Source organism: Phocoena sinus, chromosome 18 (genome assembly GCF_008692025.1).
Source record: "Phocoena sinus isolate mPhoSin1 chromosome 18, mPhoSin1.pri, whole genome shotgun sequence".
Taxonomy (NCBI): domain Eukaryota; kingdom Metazoa; phylum Chordata; class Mammalia; order Artiodactyla; family Phocoenidae; genus Phocoena; species Phocoena sinus.
In genome coordinates, this window is record NC_045780.1 from 172,665 (window position 1) to 185,709 (window position 13,045).

The 13,045-nt window shown below is 40.4% G+C and overlaps 1 protein-coding gene across 3 annotated transcripts in view; it reads left to right on the plus strand.

Moving 5' to 3' along the window:
* Positions 1-1,671: 1,671 nt before the first annotated feature.
* The window catches only part of RNF17 (ring finger protein 17), a 110,657-nt gene continuing 99,283 nt past the window's right edge, over positions 1,672-13,045 (plus strand). For all 3 annotated transcript variants that reach the window (XM_032611512.1, XM_032611511.1, XM_032611513.1), the window contains exons 1-4: positions 1,672-1,782; positions 4,933-5,027; positions 9,910-10,001; positions 12,376-12,487. In XM_032611512.1, the coding sequence (XP_032467403.1) occupies positions 1,674-1,782; positions 4,933-5,027; positions 9,910-10,001; positions 12,376-12,487 (408 nt within the window). In that variant the 5' untranslated portion in view covers positions 1,672-1,673. The remainder of the gene's footprint in view (positions 1,783-4,932; positions 5,028-9,909; positions 10,002-12,375; positions 12,488-13,045) is intronic.

Genomic DNA, 13,045 nt, shown 5'->3' on the forward strand with positions numbered 1-13,045 from the left:
ATCCACATTGCTGGAAATGACAATATTTCATTTTTTTTTATGGCTGAGTAATAGTCCATTGTATATATAGACAACATCATCTTAAGCCAATCGTCTGTTGATGAGCACAGGGGTTGCTGCCATGTCTTGGCTATTGTAAATAGTGCTGCTATGAACATTGGGGTGCATGTAACTTCTTGAACTAGAGTTTTCATTTTTTCCAGATATATATCCAGCAGTGGAATAGGTGGACCATATGGTAGTTCTTTTTTTAGTTTTTTAAGGAATCTCCATGCTGCTTTCCATAGTGGCTGCACCAATTTACATTCCCACCCACAGTGCAGGAGGGCTCCCTTTTCTCCACACCCTCTCCAGCGTTTAGACTTTTCGATGGTGGCCATTCTGACTGGCGCGAGACAATTCCTCATTGTGGTTTTTATTTGCATTTCTCTAATAATTAGCAATGTTGGGCATCTTTTCATGTGTTTGTGAGCCATCTGTATGTCTGCTTTGGAAATGTCTATTTAGGTCTTCAGCCCATTTTTTAAAATTCCGTTGTTTGTTTTATGATATTGAGATGTATGAGCTATTTGCATATTTTGGAATATTAACCAGGAGTGAGCTTTTGAACAGAATACTTCTGTTTCTATTTCCAAAAATACGTAGAGGGAAAAAGAGAAAATGAAGCCTATGTGCTGATTTTTATTCTTAGCAGCTGAAGCCACCCTGCCATCCCCAGGTGCTTCATCCACAATATACTTGCCAAATTGCTACCAGATTACTTCATCCCTTGCTCACTCGATTTCCCCAGGACACTACTGCTTAAAGGGTAAGTCCAAACTCCTTAGCCCAACATTCAAGACTCTTTAAAATTCGACCCCAATATACCTCTCCAAAAAAGCTCACTTTAAGGAAGTTAAAACTCTGGCCAAATGGTCTATAAATTCCGAATAGGCCACAGCATCTCCCACCTACTTTCCCTTGCTTACACGGTTCTTTCTCCCTGGAATGCCTCATTTCTTCTGTTTACCTCTGTAAGTTCTACCCAGGTTTTAAGGTCTAGTGCAAACCCCAAGCTAGGAAGGCTTTTCATACAACGCAGACAATTCTTATTTTCTCTAACTTTCCTCTGGCATTTAATACAAGCTGCCTTAGTAGAAGTTACCCTTTTAGGTAGAGGGCTACATACCTCTCAAGCAGGAACCTGTTAGTTTATAAATTCTTAGCAGCCCCAAACTTTCTCAGCACAAGGCCTTGTATATATACCATCAGCGTCGACAACTGTTAGTAATAATGACCACCCCTTTGGTTTGAAATTGTTAACCAAATCTCCCCACCTATGGGTAGCTAGATTGGCTTCTCCACTAAGGCCGCTACGACCCACTAGAGAAGGAAGACAACTTCAACACAAAGGATCGTTCGCTACTCGCGACGCCTAACGCAATATAGTGAGTAATGCGTGGTTGGGTCATGAAACGCTTCCGGAGGACCACGCGGCCTTGTCTCTCACGCTCCAGGGGGTAAAACAAAAAAACCGCTACGCTCAGCCGGCCGCCCCAGGCTGACTGGAGGGAGGGCTGGAGCTTCCTCGCCACCGATTGGCTCCCTGGAGCCGCCTCCTCCGGTGATTGGCCACTGCCGCGAGGGACGCCGGGACGGCACGCGGCGCTGGCCTCACATTCGAGGCGGCGACGATGGAGGCGGCGGCGTACTGTTTTGGGCAGGTGGAGAGCAAGGGCCAGGCCTGGGGAGCCGCCGAGGCCCTGTGCAGCCGGTGTGGAAGAAGGTCGTCCGGAGCTCCGGGTGAGGGGCTGGGGGTCAGCCCGCGGCCCGCCGGCCGGCGGGGGAGCCGAGAGACAGGCTGGTGGGCAGTGGCCGCGGCGGCGAGAGAGAGCGGGGGAGCCCAGGCCCCGAGCCCGAGTCCGTAGGCCGCCTGCGAGGTCGGGACGCAGAGGCTTGGAGGGCGGCCCTCACCCCAACTTCACACCCCACCCCCTCACACCCCCTTCCACCCCCTCCCCCCGTCCCCTCACCCTCATCCCCCCGCCCCACCCCCCCTTCGGCCCCTCCACCCCCTCACCCCCTGCCCCACCCTACCCTCCCCCCTACCCCCTCACCCTCCACCCCCGTCACCCTCTCCCTCCACCCCCTCCCCTTCACCCCCTGCCCCCTCCACTCAACCGCCTCACGCCCCCACCCCACCCCCCTACGCTCCACCCCCTTCCCTTCCCCCAACCCCCTTCACCCGCCCCCTGTCCCCTCCACTCAACCCTCACCCCCCACCCCTGCCCCGCCCCACCCCCTGCCCCCTCATCCCCCGCCCCCTCCACTCCACCCCCCTCCTCCCCTCACCGCCACACCTTGCGCCGCCCCCTCCCTCACCGACCGGTTCGCAGGTTCGGGAAACCGGGGATGTGGGAATTTGGCCGTCATCCTGTGGTAAAGCAGCAACGACACGTGATTTTCTTGTGCGGCTCTTGTTGTGGTAATGAAATGTGGTAATGAAACGGGCGGGGGGCGTGTTGCTCCGTTTGCTTCAGGCGTTGTTTGGAAAGTAGCGCGTCACTTTTGTGCGTCTTGTGTTCTTCTGTCCTGGGCCGTCGGGGGCACCGTGCGCTCGTGACCCGCCCACCGAGACTCTCCTCCGCTGAAAACAGGTTCAGGTTACTTGAACGGCACCTAACAGGCCTTAGAGTGCTGTGCTTCTGCCGGGGCGGGTTGTTGACTGTCAGCGCCTGGAGCTGCCAGAAAGCCTTACTGTCACCCTGTGTGACTGTCACATCTTTGTACTTGCAGAGCGAAAGTCAGTTTTCTCAGTCTCTCCGGGACGGACTCCGCTTGGGAGACCTGAGCGTGTAGAGAAAGTTGGTGTGTTTTCCGGGGAAAGAGGCAAGTTTCTCCTGCCCGGATTTCGATCGCTGCTGTTACGTAGAACATCTCCATTATTTGAATGATGTAGTACTGCAGAATAGAGTTTTAGAACGTACGTTTTTAAAATCGCTGGTTCTTTCATACATTTGTATTGTGGTGCTGAGAAGTACTCAGTTGGAAAGATGGTGCCTCTGCATGTAGAATTGTCAAAGTGCTTTGTAAGCTGTAATGCAGCACACATTATCTCAACTTGTACAGTATCAGAAATCTTATAAAAGCCTTTTGATTTCTTTAGTAACGTTATCTCTGGAATTTAAATAGAGCTTTAAAATTTAGCTTGGTTGTAAGAAAGTTTAAGATGTTTCCTTGGCTTAAAAACTAAAGCTCTTTTTTATCAGAAGAATGCAATTATTATAATATAAATCAGCAGGAACACTATAATTTTATAGTAAATGATGACTAACTTTATTTAGCTACTTTTCCCTTTTTCTTGCGAAGCCTTTTAAAATGACAACCTTTTGAAGTGACATAGCTATAATGTTTATTATGATAAAGTTCTGCTTAGAGTATTAAAATCTTGGTATTAGATTTTCAGTCAGGATTATGGTATTTCCCTTCATACATGCGAAGTTTGTGAAAATGATCTTTATATGGGTCGCGTGTGTGACAGTGGTGGCATTTGACTTCTGCCCTGGCTTCTGTCTTTGCCAATGTCTTAATCATTAAGGCTGGGGTGGGGGGTGTCTTTTTTTTTGGAGTATATTTGATTTACAATGTTGTGTTAGTTTCAGTTGTACAGCAAAGTGAATCAGTTAAACATATACATACATCCGCTCTTTTTTTTAGATTCTTTTCCCATACAGGCCATTACAGAGTATTGAGTAGAGTTCCCCGTGCTATACAGCAGGTTATTAGTTATCTAGTTTATATATAGTAGTGTGCATATGTCAATCACAATCTCCCAATTCATCCCTCCCACCCATCCCCTGGTAACCATAAGTTTGTTTTCTACACCCATGACTCTACTTCTGTTTTGCAAATAAGTTCATAGGTACCCTTTTTTAAAATTTATTTTTATTATTTATTTTTATAAATATTTATTTATTTATTTTTGGCTGCGTTGGGTCTTCGTTGCTGCGCACGGGCTTTCTCTAGTTGCAGTGAGCAGGGGCTACTCTTTGTTGCGGTGTGTGGTCTTCTCATTGCAGTGGCTTCTTGTTGCGGAGCACAGGCTCTAGGCGCATGTGTGTCAGTAATTGTGGCTCGCGAACTCTAGAGTGCAGGCTCAGTAGTTGTGGCTCATGGACTTAGTTGCTCCGCGGCATGTGGGATCTTCCCGGACCAGGGCTCGAACCCGTGTCTCCAGCATTGGCAGGCGGATTCTTAACCAGTGTGCTACCAGAGAAGTCCCTATACCCTTTTTCTTAGATTGCACATGTAAGCAATATCATATGATATTTGTCTTTCTGTGTCTGACTTAACTTCACTCAGTATGACAATCTCTAGGTCCATCCATGTTGCTGCAAATGGCATTATTTTGTTCAAGAGAGGGGTTTTGCCAGTTTCTCATGTCGGCCCTCACTGTCCCCTTCACAGGATGGGAAATATAAATTAGCAGAGGGAAGTATGATCAGGTAGAAAGAACATTAGACTTGGAAACAGAACTAGGTTGGAGTCTGGATTATACCATTTACCCCAGATCACCAAAATGTTTATCCATCTCTAGGTTGAATAAATATTCCCAGCCTACTTAGCTGGGAATTTACAATGTCAAAATGAAGTACCTCAGAGCACTTTATATGATTATAAGAGATGGCAGATTCAAAGTGTTATAGGTACCAAATAACTGTATAAAGAAAGGCGAACAATACTACATAGCTCTGCCTGTTTTTTCTTCCGATTTTTCTCCCTCCTTCTGAATTGTATTGTTTCTCCTGAATTTTGTTTAATCATCCATTTCTAACTAAACTAGATATCTTTTCCTATACAAGAGAGTTCCCTTTAATTTTCTCCCCTGATTATACTGAATATTCGATGTTGACAAACTGAAAAGTTTAATTCACGATAGAATTTCATCAATAGGTCACCACCATGAACTTCAATGTGGACATGCTTTTTGTGAACTGTGCTTGTTAATAACTGAAGAATACAGCACAATTACATGCCCTGATTGTGAGGTAAGTTTTATTGTCTTTCACACTGAATGCATTACAGCCTAATGTTAAAGGTAAAAATGTTAAAGAAATAAAACATATTTCTGGTTAGGAACTAGAAACTTGCATTTTTGCTGCTGAGTCTTTTAAGTAAAGAAACCTAGTAAAAGGTAAAGCTTTTCACATCCATTTTATAATTGTTCAAAGAGATCAAGAAGAATGCAAGGTTAAGGTCATAAACTTATTAGCCTACATATTTTGACTCTGGAGATTTCTGTGGAATATTTCCTTTTTTAATTTATTTTTATTTTAATGAAGTATATTCCTTTCAAATCTCTACACCCCCTGCCCTTTTTTGGGGCCGCGCAGCGAGCGGGATCTTAGTTCCCTGACCAGGGATCAAACCTGCGACCCCTGCAGTGGAAGTGCAGAGTCTTAACCACTGGACGGCCAGGGAAGTCCCCAAATCTCTACTCCCCTTTTCCACACCAGTACCATGCAAGCAAATTTTGAATTTCCCCCTGACTCTCAACCTTTGCATGTCATCAAATTTACATTTGTGGAGATGTGTAAAAAAACAAAAACGAAACAGAAGGCAAACAACGGCCTAAAGTTAATGTTAACTTCAGAAGTGCTAAAAATAGTACAGTTGCACTAAAATCTGTGCGCCCGTAATAATGAGAACAAATTAAGGATTTAAAATAAAATTTACTGACCATTCTTTGCATTTACTACAAATATAAATGTTGCTCAGTTTATATAGTATGTTCCTGGAAAGTTGTCTTAATCTCTAAATTCATAGTGTTCCACTTGAGAGATCAGAGTTTGGGGATTTGTATCCATTGTTTTCTGTGGCAGACAATTAACATAGAGGCAGAAGACCTGGAATGCAGTCCTAGTTCTGACACCTTAAGGCTGAGTTTCCTTATTTGTGAGATGGAAATAATACCTGCTTTTTTTATCTCATAGGATTGTAAGAGTCAAATCTGAAGTATGTGAAAGTTCTTTACAAGCTTTAAAATAAGTGTAGTCGACCCTTGATTATTTAGGTGTGGATTAACTGGTTTGCAGGTTAAACGTGATAAAAAATATATATAATAATATGTATATAAACATAAATGTATAATTTGTGAAAGTTTCAATTATAGCATAAACATTTACATATAAGAAAACATCTGTTTTGGAATTACATACTTCACAAATCATGGCCTTTATTGTGGGAAATTCCTGTCCCCTTTCCCTTTTTTTTTTTTGACAGTCAGTTCCTCAGATGTGGCTAGCTACATAGTTAAGGCAAAGGGGAACTTAGCTCCTGTGGTTGAAATGGAGTATCCCTGACACATTGAATCTTATGGTGGGTAAAGAGTGTGAAGGGAAAAGGAAGAGGCAGAACTGTCTCTGCTCATATCCATCCTGTTCTGATATTCAAAAAACAGCAAGTTTATTAGAACGGTAACCTCTTGCCTTTTGTGGCAAATGACTTTGTGTTTAATGGTCTCTTAAATCACTATACTTGTATTATTTTTAGTGTTTTGGGTAACATCTAATGAAGTGTTTATAGTGTATTTACAAATATTGGTTTTTGATTTTAGGGTTGTAGCAAATCTATTTTGTATCATTTGACTAGCTCCGACTCTCACTTTGGGGGATATGTGATCTGTCCCATCCTTCCTTCCTTTTCCCCTGTGCTGAGTCCTTCAAGAAACCATCCTGAAATTGTTACCACTCTTTTATTAGTTTTTAAAGTTTAGATTTTTCCTGATAATCTTATATTTGGAATAAGAGATAATGGAAGAATCAAGTCTAAATTAGTGAAAAGTCTGAATTTATAGACTATTTCAGGATTGAAGTTTATTATTTTTAAATAATGTACATTGCTCTAAAAAGTAAGATTTAGGTACCTATATTCACATTAGACATATTTATAATTTATCTTTAATGTTGAAGGCATAGGTAGTGCTGATTACTTCAAGCTTAAGCCTAAAATGATTCCATTCAGGGTTAATGGGTATACTTGTGTTCTTATTTTTGAGTTTGGGTGAATATGAATTTATCTCCCAGTCTTTATCTTTTATACGTGTATGTTTTGTTTTATAGCATCCCTTCTGCTTTTGATTGATATTAATGGTTAATAATAACCATTCTATAATTACATACAGCAATATGGCAGGTTTTGTTCAAGGATAGGATCATACTTAGGTACCATTCCAAAAATACTGGCATTTTATTGATAATTTAGACCTGAGTCCAAAAGTATATTGGGCCATGAGGAAATGATAATTTATCCAATCAATAGGTAATTAATATATATTAAAATCCCATGTGGATTGGAAATGTTAATAACATGCAAATTGAAAATGTAAAATAGAAGAGACTATAGATAATTGTGTAATCTTGGATGGCGAAGCCTTGTTAAATATATCACTAGGGCTTCCCTGGTGGCGCAGTGGTTGAGAGTCCGCCTGCCGACGCAGGGGACGCGGGTTCGTGCCCCGGTCCGGGAGGATCCCACATGCTGTGGAGCGGCTGGGCCCGTGAGCCATGGCCGCTGGGCCTGCGCGTCCGGAGCCTGTGCTCCGTAACGGGAGAGGCCACAACGGTGAGAGGCCCATGTACCGCAAAAAAAAAAAAAAAAAAAAAAAAAATATATCACTGAAGTCAGAAACCATAGAAGAAATGCCATTTAAATTTGACCGCATTTTTTCATTTACAAGTAGAAAAAAACAACCAAGCGAAAACACCACCATAAATAAAACTTAAGTGACAAGCTGTGCTAGGGGAACGGGGAGAAAATCTTTATTATATATATTAGAAGTTAAGACTCTCTACACAATTTTAACTGAAATCTTTTAAATCAGTTGTATTTAATATTTTCTTAAATTTCCTGGGAGAAATGTTCTGCATCAAATCTACTGGTAGTAACATTAACTTCTTAACTATGAAATGACCAGCCAAAGGGGCATAAATGAGTAGGTGGATAGAAATTATTAAGGTTTTAGCCCCCAATTTTGGGGTGTGCGCCTAAAAATAACATTTGATCCAATGTGATGTTTTTAAAGTAATGCTTTTCTCCTAATTATCTAATAATAGATAACTGTCTTTGGTATGTTATACTTGAAACCTTGCTAGGACATCCTCTTCCCACCAAAGACACATATGTATTTACATGGGAGACTATAACATTTAGTAGTCTGCTTTATATCTCTCAGCATTAACCTATCCTCATGAGCGTCTCCTACATTACTTTTTTTTTTTTTTTTTTTTTCCTTGCGGTATGTGGGCCTCTCACTGTTGTGGCCTCTCCCGTTGCAGAGCACAGGCTCCGGACGCGCAGGCTCAGCGGCCATGGCTCACGGGCCTAGCCGCTCCACGGCATGTGGGATCTTCCCGGACCAGGGCACGAACCTGCGTCCCCTGCATTGGCAGGTGGACTCTCAACCACTGTGCCACCGGGGAAGCCCTCCTACGTTACTTTTAATGGCTGCATAATAAACCCTGGTACATAAGTGCTGTAATATCTCTTTATCAAAAACACTTAGGTGGTTTTCAAATTCTTTCACTATATTTTTGCATAATTCCTCAAACCCACTCCCACCAAAAAAAAATCCCATCAGCAGGTTCTGTTAATCTCTGTGTCTTAAAAAAAAAAAAAAATCGGTGTTTGTCACATTTTAAAAAACATATTTGGCAATTTAATGGGCAAAAAATTGGGTATCTGCTTGTTTTAAATTGCAAATCCCTGATTGCTAGGGAAATTGAGCAATTTTTCATATGTTGACTTCTCAGCTCTTCTGGGAGGATCTTTAACAGATCCTTCCAGGTCCTTTCCATATTTTCCTTTTGAATTGTCTTTTTCCTAACTTGTAAGAATTCTTCATGTGATAGAAATATTAACACTTCGTTCTGTGTATTTTAACTATTGATATTTTCTCCCAATTTTTCACTTTTAGTTTTATTACATTTAACCATTCAGAAATGTTTCCTTTTTCAGTTGTTTTTTCCCCCTTCCTTCATGGCTTCTAAGTTTTCTTTGATTAGGCAGACTTTTCATCTCAGAGTTATACATATTTATTTTTTTCAATACTTATATAAGTATTGAAGTATAAGTATTTTTAAAAGGCGCATATTAAATCTCTTTCTGTTTTATATGATGTAAGGTGGGTATGTAACTTTCTTCTTCAGAATGATTAGCTGGCTTTCCCACATGATTTATTGAATAATGCTTCGTCTATTTAATGGAAATGCCATTTATAGGCTGTATGAAGTTCCCTGTATATGAGGATCTGTTTCAGGGCTTTGTTCTGTCCATTTACAGTTGACCCTTAGACAACTCAGGTTTGAACTGTGTAGGTCCATTTATACCTGGTATGTTAAAATTTTTGTAATTTTTACACATTATATTTTCCATATGAACTTTAGGATTATATTAATTTTATATTAGATGTGTTTTAGGGTATTAAATCTTTGTCTTCAGGAACCTAACATAATTTTCCATTTATTCAGTTTTTGTTCTATGATACCCAGTAAGTTTTTTTGGTTTTCTTTTCTTAGGGCTTATATTTTTCTTATTAAAGTTATCCCCAAGTATTTTAGAGTTTTGAACATACCTTAAGATAGCATTGTAAAATTTTTACAGTAAATTTTTAAAGTAATGTTCCAAGTATTTCCTTTATAAGTGTGGTGTTTTAGTTAATGTTCTGTTTAATTAATAGCTGTCAAATTACTGATTTCCTCAAAAATTAAAATAGGATAAAAATATCACATAAGTACAATTTTTCTTTGATTTAAAGAGGATTTAAGGATCTTTTCATTTATCTATGAATGGCTCACTAGTTTTTTGAATTCTGGATAAACAGAATTTATTGAATGACTTTCTGTTTTTTTGTTTTTAATCTTTTGTCGTAAGGTTGTTTCAACTATAAATACAAAACAAGAATACTGCCCAATAGATGGATGTATTAAAGAAGATTCTTTTATGGAAAAACTTCAGCCTAAAAAGTATGTTCCATGTGCACTTATTTTAGTATTTAAAGTTCAGTATGTTTCTGAAAGAGTTATTTTAGAATTATTGATTAAAGGTCATTCTTAGATTAATATTTCTAACCCATTGTTTACAGAGAGCTCTTTAAGTTTATAATTTGAGCTGTTAATGAATCCAGCTCCTAAAGAAGCAGCATTAGTTTGTCCTTATTTAAAGTGAGGCAAAAAAAAGAATGCAAGATTACCATTTTTACACTCTGTTTAATTGTTTTAGTCTCTTTTGCCTACCTTTAGCTCTTCCAGACTCTTTCCTGTTCTGTGGTTCTTTATTGCCTGTCCAAATAAAATCCAAAATCCTTTAGGCTAGCAGTCATGACTTTTCACATAACTGCTGCAGTTTCTCTGTCCAGATTTAAATGGGTGCTTAGAAACCAACAGAAGAGTTATTTCTTTGGGTACTAAAAGCACTTAGCTAAAGTCTGGCAACTGGTTTTTGATAGAACCAGCGGTAGCACTCAGGCTCATTGAATGCAGGTACTGCTCCCAGCTCTTCTATTTGTATTCCATCAGTCACTTCCTCCATAAGCTCTGAGTGGAGTGATTAGAATAAATCTTTAGGAATCTTTGTGGCTCTGTGTGAGTCATAACATATAGGAACACCTACATATCTAGCAGGTGACTTACTGTGTGAGGGAGACCGACTTTAAAAGGGCAGTAAAGATTGTGCACCTGCTCCATAGGAGGGAGCCCCTACTCAGCTCCAGCCAGTCACTGGAGCTGTGTGTTGAGACCATCCCAGTGGTCCCAGATTATCCTTTTCTTTTCCAAGACAAAATAGAAATCTGGACTTCTATGTGAAACTTCCTTACTTTTTAACCATCATGCAAGTCAAGTTTGATTGTACTTTTGTCTAGGTATGTGTAATGTCAAATACAGTTGCAAAGTAAAGTTTTACTTTCAGAAGTAGATGAATCTGTTTTAGGTACCCCATTTTTTTTCCAAATTGCCATTTTTTAATTAGTTCTCCATGTCGAGTGTACTTACGTTAGAAACCCCTATTTCCTAATTTCAGTAGAGTTTGGTTTAAATAGTTATATATTTTAAAATAGAAGTATTCCTTGATACATGATGTATTTCTTTCCTGATTTGTCTTTAATATTTTGAAACAGGAATTGAATGATGGACTCCTTATGGCTAATGCATTCACATATGTTTTCAAGAACATGAATATCCACTTTTTAAAGTAATTGAATGTTTAAAAATTACCTAGTGTATTATTCTATGAGAGTAACATTTAATCATAATAAACTATTATAGGCTTATGATTAACTTATTCAGCAAACACTGAGTGCTTACTGTGTGCCAGCCAACATAGGGATATAAAGATAAAAATAGGCCGAAACTCTAGCATCTGTAGACAAGAAATGCAGCTTACTCTTCCGTTGAAATTAACTTGCCTAGTAAATTCATTACCTTTATGTACATAAGGCAGGCCTATAAGTACATTTTTTAATAGCTGGCATTTGTGTGTATTTTAATTGAGCTTAGGATAGTTCAATGATTACCAACATCTCTACCAAAAAATATCAGGGAAGGAGAGATGATTAGGAAATTAAAGCACAATTTATACTGTAAGCTGTTATTTTTTAGGAATTTGTAAAAAGTTGAATTCTTTTTTTTTTTTTTTTTCCGGTATGTGGGCCTGTCACTGTTGTGGCCTCTCCCGTTGCGGAGCACAGGCTCCGGACGCACAGGCTCAGCGGCCATGGCTCACGGGCCCAGCTGCTCCGCGGCATGTGGGATCTTCCCGGACCGGGGCACGAACCCGTGTCCCCTGCATCGGCAGGCGGACTCTCAACCACTGCGCCACCACGGAAGCCCAAGAAGTTGAATTCTTGATTAAAATTGTTTTATGTGAAAGCGTATTTAGTCATGGTTTTCCTCTCTTTGCATATCATAGATAATTGAGAACCCACTGTAAGTGTTCTTGTAAGTCATCATAAGAATTTTTTTTTTTTTTTTTTTGCGGTACGTGGGCCTCTCACTGTTGTGGCCTCTCCCGTTGCAGAGCACAGGCTCCAGACGCGCAGGCTCAGCGGCCATGGCTCACAGGCCCAGCCGCTCCGCAGCACGTGGGATCTTCGCAGACCGGGGCACGTGCCCGTGTCCCCTGCATCGGCAGGCGAACTCTCAACCACTGCGCCACCAGGAAGGCCCCTCAACATTTTTTCAAACTTACTTTTCCCCTCTAATTAGCTGCTAAGTCTTACCAATTCTGCCCCCAACAGGGAAGTCCAGAATTATTTTTGATAGAGGGTAAAAATCAGAATAGAAGATTTAAAACATTATATAAATGTTGATATTTAAAATAATGTACTTGACATTTTTCCAGGATGAAGAATTGTTCTCAGGACTTTAAAAAGACTGCTGATCTACTAACTGTTGGTTTAGAACATTCAACCTCCACACACGGGACTGTTTTGAACCCATCAACTGTAATAGAGGTATGAAAAATGTAATTCATGAAGTGAGATGAGGCCAAACATTTTTACTTTTCTCTGGTAGCTTAACTTTCCTCTCCTCTCAAGGGTCGTATAATTATAGATTGTTTTGGAAGCTTAAAGGTAACAGAGGTAAACCTACACTCCTTGCATGAATCTCTTGTTTTATTCTAAACTATGTCTCAACAATTCTCTTTTCTTCCCAAGGCAGCCCATTCTACCTTTGACCAACTCTGTTAGTGCTCTTGATATTTACCTGTATGTAGCTGCTTCCCTTTGAACCTAGTTACTGAATTCAGATTCTGTGAAACTTGTGTAAAGTACAAGTTTCTAAATTCTTTTCTTTTTCAAGATTTTTTTTGATGTGGACCATCTTTAAAGTCTTTATTGAATTTGTTACAATATTGCTTCTGCTTTATGTTTTGGTTTTCTGGCTGCGAGGCATGTGAGATCTTAGCTCCCCGACCAGGGATCAAACCCACACCCCCTGCAGTGGAAGGCGAAGTGTTAACCACTGGACTGCCAGGGAAGTCCCACAAGTTTCTAAATTCTAAGTGTGAT